The sequence below is a fragment of the Rhinolophus sinicus genome, linkage group LG01 (genome assembly GCF_036562045.2).
Source record: "Rhinolophus sinicus isolate RSC01 linkage group LG01, ASM3656204v1, whole genome shotgun sequence".
NCBI classification, from domain to species: domain Eukaryota; kingdom Metazoa; phylum Chordata; class Mammalia; order Chiroptera; family Rhinolophidae; genus Rhinolophus; species Rhinolophus sinicus.
Window position 1 is genome coordinate 13,008,599 of NC_133751.1, and position 23,931 is coordinate 13,032,529.

Sequence of the window (23,931 nt, forward strand, 5' to 3'; positions counted from 1 at the left end):
AGGGAAACAAACAAAAATAAACAAATGGGACTACATCAAACTAAAACGTTTTTGCACAGCAAAGGAAATCATCAACAAAACAAAAAGATAGCCTACTGAATGAGAGAAGATATGTGTCAACAATACATCTGATAAGGGGTTAATATCCAAAATTTATAAATACTATCCAAAATTTACAAATATCCAAAATTTATAAATAACTGAAAAAAACTCAAACAATTCAATTAAAAAATGGGCAGAAGACCTGAATAAACATTTCTCCAAAATGTACAGATGGCTAACATGTGAAGAGATATTCAATGTCACTAATCCTCAGAGAAATGCAAAGGAAAACCACAATGAGCTATTACCTCACACCTATTAGAATGGCAATCACCAATACATCAATAAACAAAAAAGTATTGGTGAGGATGTGGAGAAAACGGAATTCTTTTGCATTGTTGATGGAATTGCAAATTCATGAAGCCACTATGGAAAACAGTTTGGAGTTCCTCAAAAATTAAAAACAGAACTACCATATGACCTACCACGTTTCACCAAAAATAAGACCTAGCCAGACCATCACTTCTAATGCATCTTTTGGAACAAAAATTAATATAAGACCCAGTCTTATTTTAATATAAGACCGGATATATAATATAATGCAATGTAATGTAATGTAATGTAACATAATGCAATATAATGCAATATAATATAATATAATATAATATAATATAATATAATATAATATATAATATAATATAATATAATATAATATAATATAATATAATATAATATAATATAATATAATATAATACTGTGTCTTATATAATATAAAATACAATGTAATATAATACCGGTCTTATATTAATTTTTGCTCCAAAAGATGCATTAGAGCTGATGGTCCGGCTAGGTCTTATTTTCGGGGAAACACAGTAGCAATTCCATTCTGGGTATTTATCCGAAGAAATACAAAACACTAATTCTGAAAGATATATGCACCCCTATGTTCATTGCAACATTATTTACAATAGCCAAATTATGAAAACAACCTAAGTACCCATCAATAGACAATTGGATAAAAGAGATGTGGTATAGATAAACAATGGAATATTACTCAACCAAAAAAATAAAAAAAAATAAAAATGAAATCTTACCATTTGTGACAACATGGATGAACCTAGAGGGTACTGACATTAAGTGAAGTAAGTCAGACTGAGACAAATACCATATAATCTCACTTACATGTGGAATCTAAAGAACAAAATAAGGGAACAAACAAAACAGAAACAAACTCATAGATACCAAGAACAAACGAATGTTTGTCAGATTGGAGTGGGGTTAGGGACTGGGTGAAAACCGTGAAGAGATTAAGAAGTACAAAAATATCTATCTTGGGAGTTACAGGATAGTCATGAGGATGTAAAGTACAGCATATGGAATATAGTCAATAATACTGAAATAACTATGTATAGTGCCCTAGATTAATCAGGAGGATCACTTGGTAAATTATACAAACGTCTAACCACTATGCACCTGAAACTAACATAAAATAATATTGAATGGTAACTGCAATTGGAAAAAAACAAAAAACAGAAAAACAAACAAACAAACAAACAAAAAACCAGACAATCCTGAGCAAATCAAGACTGAATAGCCACTCTACCTGGAATTTATAGCAAAAAGTTTCCTTTTACCTATGAATTAAGAAATTAGTGTATTTGGCTTTTTAGTTTTGGATTATATAGATATCTAATTTGCGTCCTCTGCATTTTAAATTATGAATGAAATAAACAGTAGATTTTAGATCCTCTTCACGGCTCCCGCACCCCACCCCATGCCAAATCCTTGAAAAGTTGATTTTATATAAAGTTTTCTAATTACATGACAGGATTTCTGTCAGGTGTCATACTCCATTGCTATTAGGAAGAAACCAAAATTTCCAACCAGATTTGGGAGGTCATCCCTTGTGTCTCTCAGCAGGTATCTGAGCAAAGCTTTATCTTGATTCAAAAGCAGTTTATTTATTCTTGTTTCTATTTCTAACCATTGTGAGACTAGAATTTTGTCATCTCTCAATTTGAAAGCAGATTTTCTACTTTTCTAATTTAGGAAAGCACATTGTTGGCTAAATCAATTTACAGCTGGATTAGTCAGTGTACCCAAAATTGTAATCATGTGGTGCCAAGACAAAATACTTAGGATTTTAAGTGATTTGCTAACTTTCATACCATTTAAGTAACTTATGCTTCGAATAAGAAGGAGGCAAACACATCCTGGCTCTGTCTTGACTTCAGTGTCTTTCCCCAGAACATACCAATTTCTGGCCCCAGCCTGTGGCCTGGATTGGGCCACGAGGTTCCTGTTACATCGCTTTTTCTAACCCAAGTCACACCACTGACAACCCTCTGGGTTCAGAGTAAAGCACAAGTAAGATTTCAGTTCAGAAAAGGCCAGACTATCCCCAAGAGAATGAAAACAGGTGATGATCTTTCTGGAGCAAGTCTGACAAAGTGGTTGCCCTCAAATGGAAAGTATGTCCTCTATTTCAAGAGAATTTAAAGAAGGGTCATTGTGGAAGCAAGCCATCTCTTTTAACAAACTGCTAGAGTTCCAACTTCATTTTATTCTTGCCTTGCAATACTTCCACCTGTGATGCCCTTGTCCCATTAAAACTGCTGTAAACCTTGCATGAGACCACAAAATGACCTACTGCAAGGAAAAGTCCATTCGGAACAGAAATACCTGCTGTGTCTCAGTTAATATCCAACACTTGATGCATGCTTTTACCTGCTGGCCTGCTCAGTATTGCTAGCATGTTTGAATTAATTGGCAAATAACTTCTTCAGATGACCTAAGAAAATTTACAAGTAACACAGCATCTCTAAGGACAGGCATTGAATCCAATCCCTACAGAAAATGGAAATTTCTGAGGAGTCAAGAGAACCATGACCATCTCTGGTCATCTTTTGATGCTTAGATATGAAGAATATTTTAGCTCTCATCCTCACAACATTCCTGCAACGTAGATGTTTGTATTCCCATCTAACAAAAGAGGAAAATGGAATCCAGTCGGGTTGATCAACCTGTTCAAATGGTACAGTAGAGAGGATTTCACTCTGGGACTATGTTATGCCAAGATCCTTGCTGTTCCTTCTATACCCAAACTGCCTCCATTAAAGGAATTTATATTCAGTATGTTTAACTGACAGACTCACAAGTGACACAGTAAGAACATATAATACAAGTTTTATGAAGCACTAATAGCCTGCCATCAATGAATCAAGAGTTAAACATGAGAGGCAGACATGTCAGCAATCAGTCCAATAACAGAATAGCGTGTGCTTTCATGGGGGAAATTACAGAACACTATGGAAACCTTAGGAAGAAAAGCTGACCCAGCCTTTGAGCTTTGGGGGCTTCTTGGAGGAAGGGACATCCAAGATGAAGCCTGAAGGAACAGTTAGAGATTATAAAGATGACATCAGGATACTAGGTTATCCCACGCCTTTCAGACAGGGTAAGGGTGATACACTGGACTTGAAGGTTAGTGAATACATGAGGATTCAAGCCAAATGCCATAGTGCAATGAAAAGGAAATTCAAGTGCAAATTAGCACGAAGCAAAAAAGAGAAAACAGATTTTGAATAAACATGTTATGCAACAAATAAGCTGCTGCAGTTCTCAAACACTGTACTAACACAGCGTCAGCCCGAAAGGCTCTGCTGAAAGCACTTTGGCCTAAAGTGCATGAAGGATACTGGGGAAATATGTGAACATGATGCCACACTCCAAACCTTTGCCAATGTGTAGTTTTTAAAAGACTAAGCAAAAGATTGATGGCAGATGAGCTTTTATTCCCTAGGCTCACTGAATTTACACTAAATGGAAATAAGCAGCCTGTCTTTGCAATTGGAGTCTGACCCCTTTGCAAGCAGCTTCTGGCAACATGTCTGTCTAGGAGCTGGAAAGGCCATTGCCCCAGGTAGCTGTGCACTGGGTGGGGGTTGGGCGGAAGCTGTGGAGAGGTGAGAGCGTCAGTACCTGGCACACATCTTTTAAGAAAATCTTCTTATTCACTGTTTGATTGTGGAGCTCCTTTCATGTCTCGTCCAAAATCAGTCAGATTCAGTGTCAGCTGCTCAAACTTGCCTTAAGGTATCTAATCCGGCAAGAATTTCAGGTCGCTGGTATTGGTGTCATAAACATCTGACAAGACAAAGAAACTGACTTTTTGGCAAGTATTATTGGAGGATGAGGCTTAACACCATAAAAGAACCAAGTTCACGGGCTTCATGATCAATGCTAAGCAGTGGTGACAGTTTCATCGCTCCCACGTTGCTGAGTTCCCTTTCCCAGAAGGGTGGTGTGTGTATTTTTAATGCAGTGGTAACAATATTAAAAACTACAACTGGAGGTGGACTTTTCTTACTATGCTTTCTAAGCAATTTGCCAATTAGGGGTCCGGAAAGCCCATCTTCTATAATTGTGTTTTCTTATTTTAAAAGGTTTTGTTCAGGGATGAATGATAGTAAATGTTGCTCCAGACCAAGACAGAGAGAACGAAACTAAGCTGATCTAAATAAGAACAAGCCCAAGCCCAACCTATTCTCATCAACATGATTCAGTTGAACTCTAATGATATCAAAGGAATTGACTTTTTTACCATTTCAACTTAATTGTTCTACAATAGGCAGAGTAATGCATGATGCTTCCCGCTTAAAGCGACACCTTTAAAGTATGGCACCGAGTGATCTTTGCCTCACCCGTAATTTGTGAATATTATTTTAAAACATCATTAAGTCGAATAACCATAGCCTAATTAAGTCTTTTGTAGTTTAGGCAGTTTTATGAAATGCCATGGGATTTATCTGGCTTTTCTTCACTTGACTGAAAGTTCATAAAAGGCTGAATGAATCTAAACCTCAGAATCCTTGTCATGAGGAAATAAATGCTGAAAAGTATTGGGGTTGAAATCACATTGCTTAATGTGATATTAGAAAAACAAAACTAAAGGGCTGACTCACCGTTTCTGCCCAAATATCATGATATTGTTTTAAGCATGTCCCATTCCCTTCTTTATTCTCTGATGGGCACAGCTGCAAAAGGGTCAGTTAAGGAGTTGTAGGTAGATGAGCACTTGAGATATAAAGCACAGGAACCTGTCAAAGAATAATTAAAGACCTCTAGAACTCAAATTGGATAAAAAAGTCTTTAAAAAAGCTAAGTTTATCCGATTGATGGACAAGAGTGGTTATGTGTCTCAAGAAACGAGTTCAGCAAGCTTCCTGGAGCTGAATGCAGTAGGGCGAGGAGAGAGCAAAAGACAGGACTTGGTTCCACGTTAGAAGGATTTCTAAGCATCACATCTGATTGATTCATTAAGTTGAATGTTTCTCCTTAGACGGGTCATTTTTCTGGTTTAACTTTCAAAAGTACAATGTTAGTTTTCAAATAGGTCCAGGATGGGCTCTGTGCTGAGGCAACAGATGCTTGTATAAGTACACGCTGGGAATTGGGGTAAATTTCCAAACCAGAGGGAGGAAGAAACAGAATAGTGGACTTTCAGAGATGGTTCCATTCAACATCTTCATGTACAGAAGAAGACATGGAAGCCCTGTGAGATGAAGTGATATTCCCAGAATCAGAGGTCTTGCTACTTGCAGGGAATCCAAAGTCATAGGGGACAGGGGTTGGGCAAAATAAGGCTGCCATATTGTGATTCAGGTAGAACTATAAAAGTCTCTGACGTTGGAAGGTTTAACAGAGAAGGGCTCATGTCATTTCAAAATAATTTCTCATTAAATTATGTCTGTTTTGCATCTTCTAAAGTTGCAGTATTGAATATAAGGTTTTTAGCAACCAAGATCTTTGGGAGGAAATCTATTTTCTCAGGGCAAACAAACATTTTGAAAAGACTCAGTAGATCCCCTTTGCCTACAATAAACCAAAAATCATTCTTCCACAAGGGTCTGTATTTTATCTAGAGATTTCCTACCATCTAGGTGTATGAGATCCAATCAGTGTATGGCTAAACACATGACAACAGTGTTTCACTAGATCAATACTATACAGAGCGAATTAAGTTTGCAGCTTTTCCAGTCCTGTTTCTCTTCAGTGACTAGTTCAATCTCCATTTTCTCCTAAAAACTGCACTAACCATGCCAGCCCCAGCTTGTTTTTCCCAGTTCTGTAAAAATTTTATCAGTGCCACTCATTTACTTTTTAATTATATATTCCAGATAGATAGATGATAGATAGACACCTTATTCATCAGAGTATAAACTCCTTCAGAACTGGAATCAGCGTCCATACTTAATAGCTGCTAACAATCATTGGATTGTTCAGCAAACATGGGGATTATAGGGTCTATGGCCTTGATAAGCTTTGATCCCTAATTCATGAGCCTAAAAGTGTAGGGTGAGGACTATCTTTATCAAACCTAATGGAGTTCTTGGAAATAAAAGCATATCCCTTGGTCCTACTTCAAACAAGTTTCCCAATGATTTTTGTGCTCAATAAAATTTGAGAGCCACTGCATTAATATAATTCATAAGGTAGAAAGAAAGTTGTTTTTTCTCTGACAAGCCGCACAAAGGAAGGCTCTGAGATGGAGCAAAGTTCATTGCACAATGATCTATGAGTAATCATGGGTCTGTGAGGAGAGGTAAGCAATTCTTAACTAGGTCAAGATAATAAAGGAGCTGAATTTTCATTGAGCTTCCATCTGATGGTACTCTGTTAGATGCTTTGAAGCACTGTCTTTTTTAAGTCTTTACAACTAGGTGAAGCTAGTATTAAATTTTGCAAAGGGAACTTGGAGAAGTTAAGTAACTTGCCCAGAGTTCCCCAGCTAATCAAAGACAGAGCCAAGATTCAGACCCATATCATCTGATTCTAAAATCAAGTTCTTCCTAATACACCATGCTCACATGTTAAAACTTGGTAACAATTAAAATTTAACTGTGTTGTCGAAAGGCATCTTGTTTACAATGCAAGGTTTATGACTAAAATTTGTTTGTGAAAACTAATGAAGTGCTTTTTAGCAGTATATATATATTTTTTTTTTAAATTTTCAAGTGCAATGTGTGATTCTTTTTTTTTTTTTTTTTGGTTAGGCCCATAAAAGCACATTGACTTATGGTTTTATTAAATCCTCCAGTTTTATTTGAAAACTTCATATTTTCCATACAGCTTTCTGAACCACAAATTGGTTCTGTCACATGTTGCCATGTGATATGCCTTGTAAAAGTCAAGGCATCATTGATATCTCAGAATAACAGAAAAAGAAGTATTTTTAGCTTGACGAAAAATGAGAAAAATAGTGTACTGAAGAGAAGGACATCCAGGAAGAAGGTTTCAAGGGAGAACACTCATTGTGACTGGCGACAAAGGACTTTAAAACATGCCCCACCATCTAACAGTTAAGTTTAATATCAGCAAAAGTCACCAACATTTATAGTAAAAAGTCAACTAACAGTCACACACAAGTAAATCCAAAATGGAAATAGGAGAACGCAGGGCCATCCTGGGACCCATTAATCCACTGGTCAACAAGTAGAATGGGTTTCTGAAGGGCTGTGAAAGCAAAAAAATTAGAAGCATTTAACCAAACTAGCACAATGAGAAGATTTCAGACACTTTCTAGACATTCCCCTTGCTCTGAACCCTGATGGCCATTAGAATAGGACCCCAAATGGGAGAAACTGCACAGAAAAGCTGGTGGTTTCTTTTGTTTTTACTCATGATGACAGCACTTCATGTCATCATCCATGTGATTTTGACTTTCCGGAGAGACTGCTCAGTGCTAGATGATGCACAGAAACTGGGAAATAGGATACTGGAAGCTAAGACAGAGGTTTTTATCTTTCTAACTGAACCCAGCAGACAGATACAAGTTGGGTCGATTTGGGCAACTCAGGTTTCAAACATGTCACTGAGTTAGTGAGAAGTCAGGATTTTAATGCTGATTAAAATTTTCATTTATCTTTTTTTTTTTTTAATTTCTTAGTTTGAGATGTCCTCTCCTCGTGACCCATGCAAAGCCCAGTATGAGGATTTAAAATGGGAGCAATTAGCCCACACCGCTTCATTGTCTTTCTCATGACCTTATTTACCCATGGGAATGCCGTGTGGTCAAGGACAAAGAATATGAGGCAGACCTGGCTCTAAATTCCTCCAGTGCATCTTACTGGCTGCAGGATATTTCTTCCCCTGCATTAAAACAGGGACAGCCCTACTTACTTTATGCGCCTGCTGTAGGGATCATGTGAGATAATACATGCATACCACTGACATTTGTCAATATGTCTTGTATAACTTTGTAAAGTTATCAACAGGACTCTCATGCAAATATAAAGTAAGTATGTGCCAAAAATACACTTCACTTCCTAATGATGGAACCAGCAGAACAGCAAAACTTGTTCAAAGAAGGATTAGAGGACCCGTGATGATATAGTCCACCAAGAAAGGCAAAACTGAAATAAATATGCTGAGTTAGAGACAAAACTGATTACTATCCCTTAGAGCAATAAAACCATAACCTTTGAGGTTATCTTTTGTACCAGACATGAATTATTTGCATCTCTATCAGACAAAAATTTACAAGTTAACATAGAATTTCATACTCTTGACTCTAAACAATAGAGAATAATAAAACATAATAGTGTAATCCCCTGGAGAATTAAATCATCATTGGGTGGGCCTGTAAGACAATGATCCCATTATGACCTTGAAAGGACATGCAATCATGTTTTTTATTTCCAAATTTTAGATAATTTGCTCATCAGTGCTCTCTTGTATCATAAATAATCTCCAAATGTTATTTATATTACAAAAAGTCTGGTGTCATTGTGTTTGGTCCTAATTAATTTATGTGGGTGCAGTAAGAGGGGCTAATTAACCATATAAGCCTTTTTTCAGGGGTCCTGCAAATTCAGAGCTACTGTTTTAAGCAGCTACCAAGGCCAGAAAATTAACTTCTATATAGAAATTTCAAAATGAATCTCTGATTGAATTTTCAAATGCCTTTCTTGTTCCAGAAATATTTGTGTGGCTCTTATTGGTGTATTAGTTTCTTTTGCTGCTTAAATGATTTACCACAAACTTAGTGGTTTAAAACAACACAAATTTATCCTCTTATGATTCTGAGTTTAGAAGTCCTACTGTGTTTCCACCAAAATAAGACCGGGTCTTATATTAATTTTTGCTCCAAAAGACACGTTAGGGCTTATGTTCAGCGGATGTCATCCTGAAAAAGCATGCTAGGGCTTGTTTTCCGGTTAGGTCTTATTTTCAAGGAAACACAGTACACAGGTCAAAATGGGCTGAAATCAGGGTATGGCAGGGTTGGTTCCTTGTGGAGATTCTAGGGGAGAATCAGTTTCCTTGCCTTTTCTAGCGTCTAGAGGCCTCCTGTTATCCTTGCTTTGAGGACCCTTTCTTACATCTTCAAAGCCATCAATGCAGCATCTTTCCATCTCTTTCTCTCTGTCCCTCTTTTTTTGTTTGCCTGACTTCTCCTGGGTCCCTCGTATAAAGATCCTTATGATTATATTGGGCGTACCCTGATCATTGCTCATGATCTCCCCATTTTAAGATCCTCGACTTGATCACATCTACAAAGTCCCTTTTGCCACATTCAAGGTTCTGGGGATTAGGACAAGGACAGTTAGGGGTAGGAGGCATTATTCACCCTGTCACACATGGGTAAGAAACTAGAGCCAAGAAACTCGTCTGCACCATAGTCTTTTAGTACCTATACATTTTGGTGAATTTCTATTTGAGGTGACCCACATCCTGACCAGCCAGGAAATGACATTCCTTGTCACTTATAAGTCTAGGATTCTGTAAACAATAGAACAAATAACAGACCAGTGCCCTGAGAGGGCTTTCTGAACCTTGTTTCTACACATGAAGGACAATTGTTTTTTACAGTGGATTTAATATACCTGATTAAATGAGATTTGTTCTCAGATATGGAGATCTTGGTATGACTTTACTTACGAAACCAATTTACCCAACCACATCCTGATAAAATCAGAAGACAATTTTTTGTTATCTTATGCAAATAACCACTTTGCCATAAAAACCTGTGAGTTGTTACTAGATTCTAAAGGGTCAGGGCGAATGAGGTGCTGTATAAGAATGTGTCATTGATAGGCTACCACATTGATGGTTAAAGATACAGAAAGTATATTTTCACTCCCTTTATAGAACAGTTAAAACCACAGCAACAATGCTCAAATCCACATAACCACAATTATATTTCCCTCTACCATTTGTTTAATCCTACTTAAGTCTTGCCCATCTGGATGTTGGGTCAACACTCTGCTTTCACAAGGTCTTCTATCTACTAGAAAGAGTCCTGGAAATCCTGATTATTGCTCTCGTGTCATCACAGTTGTCTAAGTGATGTCATTTTTAGCTCCATAGCCTGTACCAATGACTCTACCTCTTAAAGTGCCAGTAGGTAAGACTATTGGGCACCATTCTCCCATGAGGCTCTGAGACTGCCATTCTTAGACAAAGGCCCAGTTGACTGCCTATGGGTTACAGCAAAACCTTCAGACAAACATGAGAATAAAGCTGAAACCACATATTGATGCTGAGAAGGGAAGTGTATCTGATCTGATTATATAGAAGGTAAATTATAAACCTTTATGTCTTCTTGTTAAGAGCAGACTAAATACTCCAAGAACAATTGTCATTTTAAAAGAGAGAAAACAAAACTTTAACATTCATATAGCATTTGACATAAAAAGATTCACAAAACTTAACATACATCTCTTATTAATAAACCCATCAAAACTGAGCAAATTTTGGCAAATTTCTGACACATTTCTTTGCTTTTATTCAGACTCATCATGTGCAGATGTTATACTCCAAAGTACACAAAATTCATTCCCTCAAACCTTCTATATAATGCATACTCATGTTTTTTTCATCCTCTATACTTTTTTTATAATTTGGTATGTATTTTGCCATTACTTTATAAACAATAATATAGCCTATTACGTTGTACACAGGAGAATGAATAACACAGCCCCCCAGAACCACATATATGCTTTGAACAAAATAAAAGTAGCAAAAATAAACATGTTAGCTAGCATGAACAAAAGTTGCAGCTTCTCTACAATATATAAAAATAATAAGATACATACACACACACACACACACACACACACAACTTTTACTTATATGGTCACCAGTGGGTCAACATTCTCTCTTATTGAGAAACTATCCAAATATCCCAAAATTATTCATCGACTAACTTGATTTAACATTAGTTCAAGGTCTTAAACTTAATAAGGAAATTGGGAATTATGTTTAAACTGATACATCAAAAAGCATAATTATCGTTGCTATAAAATTTTGTCAGAATTCTAATTCAATATAATTATATACATAATTTTACATCTTCTTCATTTTAATCATTATGTGTCAATGCTAGCTTATCTCTTAAGTCAACCAGCATAAAAAGTTTAGAAAATTCAAATTAATTAGCCTCTTTGTTAGGATACAAAAAGCAAATCTGTAAAAAGCCTGTGCACTTGAACTATAATTCATACTGATAAAATTAGAGAAAGGACAATGTAATGGGTTTTTTAGCTAATTTTAAGAAATCAATTAAATGTGGTTAAATATGCACTTTGGTTAGATGAACTTGGGTTTTTACTTAAAAACGCTTCTAAACTAACAATTTCTATGAGTTTTTTTTTTTTTTTTTAAGGTAGCACATAAAATATATTAAAATGTCTGTTTATATAATGAGAATCCTGGGAATATTAATATAAGCAATCAAATATGTAAACCAATAAAAACAAAGGTTCTTTAATGTGTAAGGTTTTATCATCTAATTTATAATATTTTCGGGAGGGAGGAATAAAATCTCACACTCACAAAATGAGGTGGAGAGGCTTTTCTCGTTTCCAGGCATAGGAGGACACCATCACTGAGGATCCCAGCCGCAGTTCCATCACCTTAGCCATGGGCTGAAAGTAAACGTGGAATACAAAAGCTCAGGAGGACTGAATTCAAAGGGTAGTTCCCCTTACCCGTGGACCTGAGACATAAAGGAAAAGGCTAGCAAACCAGATTTTCAGTTATCTCTCACTCTACAGACAGAGAATTATGGTATCGTCATCTACCTGACAGATCACAATATAATCGGAGCAAAATGTCAGATTGCTAATCATTGATGCCACCAGGAGCAACTTGTGCGATTCAGATTCACAGAAACACAGTGTACTTGCCTGACAATGTTTTGGAGACTAGACTAGCATTCAAATGCCCACCAGTCCCTAGAGCTGGTCATGGCCCAAACCAGGAGCAGCTGAGACACAAAGTGCTCACCTGACTGTGCAGTAGAGATGGAAAAATGGGCTGAGCTCAGACATGAATCTACCGGTCTCTGCACCCAGTTTGGGGAAAGAAATAGTTCAAACTATGAGGTAGGCAAGATATTTTCAGATTGCCTGACTTGAGTGAAAATCAGAATCAAAACACAGCATTAGAAGAAAAGAAATGGAAAGAAAAAAACAACAGAAACAGGGAGTCAGCAAAGGTGAATTCTATTACTGCTTGGGATTTGCTCCAGGATTGGAAAAAAACATTTTAAAAGATGTTTCTGAGTTTGAATGACCCATAAAGTTGGCTCTGGCAGGTGACTCTATTTAGGAATCATGGTAGGACCATCGCCCAGTCAGAGTACAATTTTAAAATAGTTATAAATGTGACTTTAACATGGACATAAAGTAAGCAAGTATCAAAAATGTATGTAACTCTGAGGGAACAGGTAAGATGGCAAAAATCGTCCCAAGGAGTTCTAGAGAAACAATGGCTCTAGAGGCCACCAGAAAAATCCAAACTTGTTAATGAATGACGGGGCAATAAAATTATAATTTGGCGGTTATCTTTTCTATTAGGTAGAGATCATTTATATCTTATAGATTTACATTTTATAGAGCAATAAATTGAATTATTAGATATATTTCCCTAGAGGATCAAATCATCCTTATATGAGCTTGCTAGACAATGGCCACTATGACAAAGAAAGGCCATGCAGTCTTTTAAATATGTTTCCTTTATTTTCAAGTTTTGATAAGTTTGCATAACACATAGAACAATCATTTAAACATGATGCCCCCCCTCCCCTTGTTCTAATACCAAAGGAAACTAACCTTTGGGTTTGCCATGAAACTTCTATTTATAAAATTCTTACAAGAAAGCATAGATATGAATACATAAATGAAGAAATGCTAGAAATTCAGAAAAGCACATTCTTTCTTTCTCTCAAAAAAAAATTATGGGTGTCCTTCAATAGGAAAAAATTTATAGCCTATGGCAAATGAGAATACCCGTGTCAGGTGAATTCTAGGAATGGGCTATATGTTCTTTTATGTATTTAAGTCCTCTTTAGGAAAAAATATAAATACAAGCAATCATTTTAACTAAATAAAGGTAAAAGTTGACTATTATTAGAGCCTAGGGTTAAGTGCTAGGTACTTACTTCCTCAACATATAATATATATATATATATATATATATATATATATATATATATATATATATACAATATACATATAATATATGGTATACTATATATACATATATAATATACATATGTAAATACCGGGGTGCCAAAAAAATGTATACAAGTGGACACATTGATCAACGTTGCTCAAGCAGCAGTTTGCCGTAATCAGAAGTGTCTGGACGCTGATGGTATCCACTTTGAGCACCTCTTGTAATTGCAGAAGTCAAACGTGATGTGTATTCATCTTTTGTTATCAGTATATATGGAGTATTGCAAGTTTAATAGTTTTTTCCTTAAAATGTGTATACATTTTTTGACACCCTGTGTGTGTGTGTATATATATATGTGTATATATATATATATATATATATATATATATATATATACACACATATGTTTTATTTGGACAAAAAATATCATCTTGAAAAAGAGGACATAAACAAGATATTAATAAAAACTTTTGTTTTTCTTCTTTTATCTCTTGATTTCTGTCTCTTGGCCATCAGATAATGTATCTGATAAGAGAAAAGGAAAAGTCACACCTTTTGACTCATTGCTATTAAGCAGTTGCTGTCAAGAGGTCTAACGCAGGGTAGAAATTAAAGCTATTTCCTAAAATAAAGACAATAGTTTAAGTATTGTTTTTAGTTAAGTATACTATAATTGTCTCCTGTGCCAATACTTCTACATAAGGCAAGCAAATTATAATTATGACTAATGTAATTATATATAATTATCTAAATTACATATGGTTCAGCCTTGTACCAGCAAGTGGATTCCTTATGGATCTTATTCACCATATCTAGGAATTAGTCTTTGTCTATTCACCCTAATCAATAATTCATTTGTGATTAATAAATGTTTATCAACAATTAGTTTGCAAAAAAAGAAAAAGAACACATACAGAAATGTTCATCTAGGGACAGGAAGCAGGAAGACACAGATAATTGTGGCAGTAAGGGAAACTTGACTTTGAAGGTCAAAAGATATTTCAATTCAGTAAAGAACCAGTCAGGGAGTCTTTGTAGATATTTGAGGCAGGGAAAGAAGCATTGTTAGAGAATGAAAAAAAGAACGTTTTGCCACTTGGATGAGCAGGGAGGAGAAGTGAGAAAAAGTGGGAATTACTCTGCACCAGTGATTGGAACACTAAATTAAAGAATAAAACCAATGCAACAGAATCCAAACAAAAGGACACAATAGACACACTTAGTGGAAATGAAATTGAATTTCTGAACTGGGTTTTAAGACCCTGCTATGAGCTATGTGCTACATCAAGAGATAAATGCTACCAATTCTGTATATTTTCAGAGCGCTCCATAAACTCCAGACAAGGTATCGAATTGACTCACAGCATGACCCCCATGAAGAAAAAGTTTCCTTTAGCCAAAAGCTTTCTGAAAATCCTATAGAACTTAACGAAGATAACTACCTCCTTCCAAACAGTTCAGGAGGAGGGTTAGAATGGCACATTTTTAGAAGCACAAAGAAGGAGCCTGAGAACGGACTTAGTCCAAACCCCTAACACAACGGAGATTTCCACTGAATCAAAGTCTTAGACAAATTGTTTCCACACTCAGCAAATGCTATATCCCTAATAGAGTAGCTTATTTGACACCTCGCATTTAACCCACCAATCCATGAAGCTATCCTTGACTTGCAAAATCAATGACCCGAGTACAGAAAGTCGGACTAGCAAATGCATATGACGGGAGGAAAAGGATACTGCAGTGCCAAGGGGGTGTATGTAAATATACACAAGACGATGTTCCCTACTTGCATTAGCTATTGATTTTTTTTTTTTGGTCCTGGTCCAGAGAATGTGATTAGCTGTATCTCAGCAAGTGTAACAACGGGTGTTACTACTGACCTTAAAAATATGCCACCTCTTTTTGAAAGCTGGTGCTCGTGTTTAGCATTCTAATCTCCCTTGGCAGTAAACTGGGGGCCAAGTCCTGGAATCTGAAGAAGCATTTCTTCTTATATCACAGCACTTGAGCAACTCACATCTCATTTGGCCATACAGAAGGCGTAGATAAGAGCTGTAGGCTCTTCCTGTATGCACATCATTTCCTGACGTTAATTTGACTTAACTTCCAGCGTTATGCACCACTGTCAGGACATCCATTCTACCTGAATGGTGGCCAGAAAATCAGTTTTGGTTAATTGTGTTGGTTCCTGACAATTAAGCTGATACCATAACATATTGTTTATTTAAAAATTTCAATGGCAATGCTTTCTTCAAGCAGCTCTGTCCACCCTGCCATGGAACTATTTTCATTAATATTGACTGGTGTGAAAATTGGTTAGAACAGGGCAGGACCATGCTGTCCCTATGTTCACACGTGGGCATGGAAATACGTTTGCATAAATTTTGTGCAATGGGAGCTACCTACTAACCAAACCCCTGCTTACAATCTTTACCTTCTCCAAGTCATCTTCTCCAATTCTGTTGAAATCATCTCCTAACGCATATTTTCCGTGACACCGATAATCTTAAAATACTCCAGTGTTTCTCAAATGTCTATAGAGCAAAGTCCAAGCAAACTAGCATGATTTCCAAAGGCCTACCGAGCAAAATCAAGCAAACTAGCATGATTCATAACGCCTCTGTGAATGGGCACCTACTTGCCCTCCCAGGCTCATTTCTTATCATTCCTTACATTGCATTGTGGATCCATGACAAACATATTTAATTCTGTATTTCATGCTCTTTCTCAGGCTGTGGATCTTTGCTTGGCCAACTTCTCATCCTTTGAGAGCTCAGGCTTTCTATTCTCCAGGAATCTATTGCTGACTCTTTCTTTCCCTGCCGTTGGGATAAGTACTTCTTCTCCATACTCCTTTCTTCAATTACTGTGTGCAAATATTTATCCTCACATTTATGGGGCTCCACTGAAATACATTAATGTGCTTGTTCTTACTAAACTGTAAATTGCTAGGTGCTATATTCCCAGATAGTTTCTGTCACAGAGAAGATGAGAACTAGGAGTGCCAATGGTGCATGTCCCAGTCTAAGGGCAGAAGACCGATGTCTCAGCTCAAACAGGCAGAGAGCAAAATTTCCCTTTCTCTGCCTTTCTGTTCTATATATGCTCTCAATTGATTAGATGGTGTGCACTCACACTGGGGAGGGCAATGTGCTGATTCAAACAGACATACACAAAGGAGATATTTAACCAGATATCTGATATCTGAGCATCCTGTGACCCAGTCAAATTGACACAAAAAAATTAACCATCAAAACCTCAAATGTAAAGTTAAGGTTTAGACTAATCTCTAGGTAGCATGGATCCATTATGTACTTTATGTGGTGGGGAAAATTGTATGAATGTGAAAATTGTATTTTGAGACAATGAATCTGATGTTGATTTGCAGAGTCCTGACAAGTGAGGTAATAAAAGCCAAACTCCAGAGCTAAGAACATGGGGAAAGAAAATAAGAGGTAGTAGTAAAAATAACCGTTGCTAAAATTTTAAAGGCTTTTAGTGTGTTAAGAATTATGTTAAGTGCCATAGAAATCTCCCCAAAATCCTGCATGAATCAAACACTGAAATCTGAGATAACCCAGGTTCAGGTTAAATAATTTGCCTGAAGTCATACGTCAGAGACTCAAAGCTAGCTCTGTGATAAACTCAGACTCTTTCTGTTGCATTGCTGTATCTCTTGGACAGATGGGTAAATACTGCGATAAAATGTAACTCTTCAGATCTTTTTCAGATCTTACCCATGTCAGATGAATTTGGTAAAGTCAGGAGGGGAAAAAACAGACAAACAAACAAACAAACAATAGCTAAGTGTATACAAAGGGCCGAGTTTTCATGTATCTTCATTTGTAAGTTAACTCAAAACAGACAAGGTTTCCAAAAATCACTTAAAGATTGAAGCTCAAGAGGCTCCAGGGCCATTCATTTTTATTTATTGAAACCCCCAAAGATGTCCAATGTGAGTTCTGCGAAAGCAGACTACTGTGATTTTTAGTTCCCAAAATGATGTTGATACATGTGATAGTGACTCCCTCAAAAGATATCCACGCCCCAATCCCTGACACCTGTAAATGTTACCTTATATGGTAAAAAAAGGACTTTGCACATATGATTAAATGAAGGATTTTTGAGATGGGGAGATTATGCTGGATTACCTCTGTGGGCCCTAAACGCCATCCCAAGTGTCCTCATAAGAGCAAGGTAGAGGGAGTTTACAAAGAAGAGGAGAAGGCCACGTGACCACAGAGGCAGAGACTGGAGAGATGCAGCCACAAGACAAGATTGCTGGCATCCACCAGAAGCAGGAAGAGACAAGAAATGGAACAGAGTCTCCCTGGAGCCTCCAGAGAGAGCACGGCCCAGCTGACATGGATTTTGCCCAATGATGCTGATTTTGGACTTTTGCTTCTGGCTTCCAAAACTGTGAGAGAACAAATTTCTGTTGTTTTAAACCACCAAGTTTATGATAATTTGTTACAGCAGCCACAGGAAAACTAATATAATGGTCAGATGACATTGGAAGGCCTGAATGACCCTAAAAAGACACCCTAAAAATTCAATAACATCACTGAATTATAGCCTTTTCACAGAGAAAAAAAAAAAAAATGGGGGAGGGGGTACTTCCCCTGGGCAGTACTTCGAAAAGGTTTTGGATTGACCTTGGCAAACAGAATGTGATGATATCCCAGGCTTTGTTTACTCCCTGTGCAGGCTATTTTACAGTCACTTTTCTCCATCCTGCCCATTTTGATTGGTTCTATTACAGATTTGACTGATGTTAAGATGTTGTAACTGACAAAATAAATGAGCACTAATAAAACAGTGAAGTGCTCTGCTATCGAGTTAGTGAACCAAGGCGATGGTTTATAACCCCATGATGAAACCGAATAATTGGATACTGTGATGAATTTGAGGAATTACAATTTTGATGGTGTTAGGACTATGATCAGCATTAAGCAGTAATGCCGCCTTCCTTTTGTCCATAGGCTCGGTGGGATGGCTTGACTGGGCGTATCACCTTCAATAAAACCGATGGCTTGAGGAAGGATTTTGATCTGGACATTATTAGTCTCAAAGAGGAAGGAACTGAAAAGGTAACCTCCTCAATAATAAATTTAAAAATAAAATAAAGAGCCCTGCTCAAGCATTGTAATTGCAAGTACAAGTAGAGGGATAAGAAAATGATTTGCTCAACGCGCTTATTTATGCCTGGTTTTCTAGATCTCTCTCCCAGATCTGCAGATAGATGTTGACATGCGACATTCTGAAATTATACGTGTTATTAATAGCAATGCTGATGGACATTTATAGTGCTTGGTTTATGTAGCAAGCATGGTTATATCGGTACATATATAAAACCCTATGGGTGGGTGTCATTAACCCCATTTCTCAACGGTTTTAAAAAATTGAGTTTAAACTTAAAAAATCAGAAGCTGTCAATGATTTATCTTTGGAATGGTATCCAAGGGTTATTCAGAAATTAATTTTAATTGCACTCTATTTTGAGATTCGTGATAGAAGGACAAAATAAAAGTAGGCTAGAAAAAGCTTACTGGAGCAGTCTAATTTTGCATCCTTAATTTTAGGAGGAAATGTGCCAAAAAATGTATTTTAATGTTGGGTTCTGAATTTAGGATTTATTTTACGTGTAATTCTCACTCTCTCAAAGTTTAAAGTTCCACTTTAGTTACTACTTAGAGCAATTAAACTGTAAAATATTTAGTTACGTAAAAATAGTAGAATTTGGCTTTTCCATATATTTTATTATATCAATTTTAGTATTCACAACTGTAATTTGGAATTAATTAACACTATAGTGTGAAGATTTTGGCCTTTAGAATCTTAAAAAAATAAGGATTTGAAACCCCCAAAATATTCATCTGAACATCAAAACTCTTTAATCTTCTTTTTTTTTTTTTTTTTTTTTTTTTTTTTTGGTGTAGTGGACAAGAAGGTATGCTTAATGTAAGAATGGCTTTGAGAACAGTTACTTATTTAGCTGAAGTATTCGGGTTGATTTTTAAAATGAGATAAAATTTCCATTTCTGTTTTGTTGCTTTTAACTAGGACACATTTGTTTTTAGGTCCTAGCTATGTCTCATCCCAAATAGCTTAATTAAAACAAACAAAGAGTAATTAGGCTGAATGTAATAGAAGGTTGACCGACCACTGGTGTTGAAATGTTTGGGGAAAATAATTAGTTTACAGCATTGAGATACACACTATACATGAAGGTTTCCCATTTCAAAAATGTCTCCCCCCACCCCCCAGTACTTCTTCACTCTGATTTGCTTATTTTTTAAAGAAAATGTCTGTTTCTCTGTGCTTGTCTCTTTCTCTCCCTCTCTACTTCTCATAATGTACAGAATGGATGGGGGGAGAAAAGCTGTTAAGGAAACATCTTTTTGGCTCAGATGGGTGATGAAATAGATGAAGCTTTTGTTATGCTTTATGTTTCACAGCTAGTTATACATTGCAATATTATGCACACTCTATTGGTGTTTTTCCATCAAAGGCAAAATCAAATTAGATGAAAGTGTTTTCTCAATTTGTTTCTTATCTCTTCATTGTTTGCAATAACTTTTCTTTCTTCAGGTGACTTGGGCTCAATTCCTGAGAAGGCTGATTGGGCCTTAAGGCAATGGGGGAAGCCAACTCATCTCCCTTAAGAGCCAAGGGAGGAAATGCCCAATCTTTTCATGTCAGCTTCTCCCGGGTCCACAAGGAGAATTTTTAGAAACAGCCCATTTTCTCACTTCCACTCAAGTTTCTACTTCTTCGAAGTCCATACTCAAATAATAAGTCATCAAGCATGCTTTCTTCTCACTTAAGAATAATGTATGTGTGCGTGTGTGTGTGAGACAGACAGACAGAGAGAGAGAGAGAGAGAGAGAGAGAGAGAGAGAGAGAAGGAGTCTGTGTGTGCACTGACTGATTGGTTGATTGATTGATTGATTTGGGTTATAAATGCCTCGAGCAGGTCTTCTTAAGGAATAATGAAGTCCCTTGAACTCTGCAGGATGGCTGTGCATAGTCAAAAGAACTTTAAATCATTTTTTTGGTATGTGAAAGAAGTGAAAATCAAGTTCTGTGGGACCCAAGTACTTGGCTCGTCTGTTTACTGCACCTGTTCTCAGGCTTTATATTGATTTACGATGCAAGATTCCAAGCAGTGGGTGGGGAGTGTAAAACCGAGCACTCAAACATCATGTTACCTTTTGGGTTCCATGTTCCATTTTAATTAAGTGCTCTTTTTATTTTTCCCCGCTGAAAACCAAGGCTGCTGGAGAAGTGTCTATACACTTATATAAAGTGTGGAAGAAGGTTTGTACTCGAACAAAAACTGCAGGAAATCTGGGGGTGGGGTGGGGAATGTCAAAGAAAAAGCCTGCCTCCTTCCAGTTTTTCCAGGCCAGTAGCCCTCCAATTGCAGTTTAGAGGCGATATTCTTAGTAAAGGGAGAGCCAGGGTGATTGAATATGCTGTCTCTCAACAACATTACCTAAGCGTGAATTGAAAACAGGCTAGCTATGAATGAAATAATGATGGATTAAATATTTTCCCTGAGATTATTTTTTTCTCCTGGGCAGGATCAGTCTTTGTTAAAACTGAAAGCAGGTAACTACAACAGAAGCAGACACTGGTGTACTTACATTCCTTCCCCAATCACTAAATATTTTCCCTAAGGGGCATGAAAGCAACCATAGATTTGATCCATCAGACTAGTCAGAGAGTCTAAGACTCAGAAGGCTAGGACATCACCTTCAAAATCATCACCACAAAATACGAGCCCTTTTCAGAAATTCCCTTTTCGTGTGAGCCACCTTTGTTTTGTGTGATATCTTTGTCGTATTTTCTCACAAATTGTTTTAGAACAACAGTTTCCAGAGGATAAATACATTAGAGACTTTGGAAGGGAAATTAGATTAGCTTATAAATTATAACACCCACTATTTCATATTTTACAGTATCATGTTGCCAATGAATGTGCAAATTATATAAGCAAATGTTAGACATTAAAAACGTTTGGATGGGATAAACGTCCCAATGATATGCAAACATTGTCTCATTCTCTCGCTTCAAAACTACTTGCTAAAATATCTACTGATTGACAGATGGACCTTAAATTACTTCAGGTTGTTCAATTTGAACAGTTTTGTCAGATTTGCATTCATCTTTTGAATTATCAGTTATATCACAGAAAGTAAAAGTTTATCCTGTAGTCAAAAAGTTAGTCTCTCTTTCTTGCTAACTATGACTCAGTAGAGGAGCTAAAAAAAATGTCCTCCTTTTAGGTTTAACAACCCCCCCCCCCAGATTTAATAACCTTGTTTTAATCTACAATGAATCAGGCTACCAATGGCACATAGAAGGCAATACTATTTCCTTGCTGCTAATAAAAAAATGAACCCACCTGGCACCCATAAAGAAGCCCGTTACCCTAATCCAGCTTGAGACTCCAGGCACTTTACGCGATGTCGAATTAATTCAAACCCGATATCCTAAGGGATGGATTCCAAGCTCTGAAATTATATGCAGGGGTGGGGAGTGTCCTTTATTTGTCACTAAACTGCAATGACCACCCCCACTTCCCAGAGATGCAACTTCTTGGCTGTGCTCTTCCTCTATGCCTTTGTGTCCCTTCCTTCCTGCTGAGCCATCATCGCCCACATTGTAAGTTGTACGTACTGTGGTGTGTTGTTTGTGTTATGACTGCTCATCAACATTGTACAGTAGCCCAGGTGCTAGCACATGAGACCTATTCAGACCCAACAAACACACGTCTTTTCCCAACAAGACTCCATCTTAAAAGAGGATTCACCCACATCACAGTCCAGTTCGAGAAGCTCTTCTCTGCACTCTGATCTTTTTTAGTATAGAATAGTCCTCCCTGAAGTTCTTTCCAAAAGAGTGGTGTAGCAATCTTCAGAAAGCCCACTGCTAAAATAGGTGTTCATATGGCTCATCATACAGGAAAGAGATAAACCTTCCATTTTTTCTAGATATTTTATTTCCCTCAGCAATTTTTAGATTTTTGAGTCTGTGTGAATCATTCTCTCAATTTGGAAGATAAATACTAGTCACTCTCTGAGTGTACTTTTGTTGCATTACCTTTTTTAAAAAGAATGTTTGCTTAATGTCACTTGGGCACTACTGGAAACGCTTCCCCACGCTTGTCCTAGGTAATAAATAGCTGCTCCCTCATGCCCGTTTACAAAGTGCAAGTAGGCAGGACCAGACAATTTAGCTTTTGAGTGTTTCTCCCCACAAATAATTGATCTACCCTCCACTACTTCTCACTGGTAAATTACTGCTAGGTGCTTTTACTATTCATTTTGAAAATTGAGGTTCTACTTCCTGGAGGCAGTCCAGGACCAAAATGTTAAATGTCTAGGCATCCGGTTAAATCCATCCCTCCTCCTAATACATGGTTCATGACACCTTGCTTCTTCAGAAATGCATTCAATTGCTGATGTTCCTTTACTTCAATTAACAGGTAATGGTAGTTGACTACTTAGGTTTAAAACACACACACACACACACACACACACACACACACACACACTTTTGTTTTGCTGATTAAAAGATCACTTTCCAGAAATAGCCTGACCTTGACCATATTTTGATACTCTTTTAGTCTAGATTTGAAGGAACTTTTGCTAAACAGATAGTAGGAAAAAAACATTCTCCTTTTTCTGATCTTATGGAGGAAAATTCATAATGAATGGGACTCTGGGACTCAGTTGATTGGAAATGCAACAGCAATGATATCTAACCTCTGCATTTTTACTAGGGCTGGTAAAATAAATAAAAGCCAGATATTAAGCTGCAGTATATTTGTGTATAATTTCAAGTTTGTATTTTTTAAAAGAATGATATTGTGAGGGTGTTTAACATTGTAATTTTCAAATATTAGTATAGTTTCTTTAAACATACACTTGGCATGTATAGAACAAAGAGTTAAAAGAACCCATTCGATTACTTAATGAATTGGCCACAAAGAGAGTAGCCAATTTCTCCTCTTTTCAATACTTAATTAAAAATTGGGTTCCATTCTCCCCAGTGCCTAAGTCAAAGTTTAATTATAAGTACAGCCAAGCCCAATTTACACAGTCTTTATAAAGTTAGATGACAACCAATAGACTCCAGGTGGTTTTAGTGTGAGTTATATTTCCTAGAAGCAAGAGTCTCCACCTCAAAAAAGTGAGAGAAGGGGTCAACGTTGAGAAGAGAGACAAGAAAAAGTTATCCCTCTTTTGGGGGTTTAAAGCCAGCCAAGGAAAACTGAAGATTCTTTAACTAACAGACATTTTGTGCATTGTGTGTGTTCTAAGTGATAGACATCGCACTTGACCCTGGAAATACTGAATGATTATTGAAGGTGCTGTCTTACATCCCAATTCTACTTCAAGTAACCTCTTCACATAC

At 36.8% G+C, this 23,931-nt stretch overlaps 1 protein-coding gene across 10 annotated transcripts in view; it reads left to right on the plus strand.

Annotated features, from left to right (window-relative positions):
- Positions 1-23,931, plus strand: part of GRIK1 (glutamate ionotropic receptor kainate type subunit 1) — a 358,341-nt gene that overhangs the window by 284,769 nt on the left and 49,641 nt on the right. For 7 of the 10 annotated variants that reach the window (XR_012494071.1, XM_074326222.1, XM_019729910.2 and 4 more), the window contains exons 8-9: positions 18,489-18,596; positions 20,782-20,826. Coding sequence is in view for 9 of the 10 variants with exons in the window: in XM_074326222.1 (XP_074182323.1) it covers positions 18,489-18,596; positions 20,782-20,826 (153 nt within the window). In the remaining variant the exon portion in view is untranslated. The remainder of the gene's footprint in view (positions 1-18,488; positions 18,597-20,781; positions 20,827-23,931) is intronic. The other 3 variants (XM_074326232.1, XM_019729912.2, XM_019729908.2) reach the window with 1 other exon arrangement.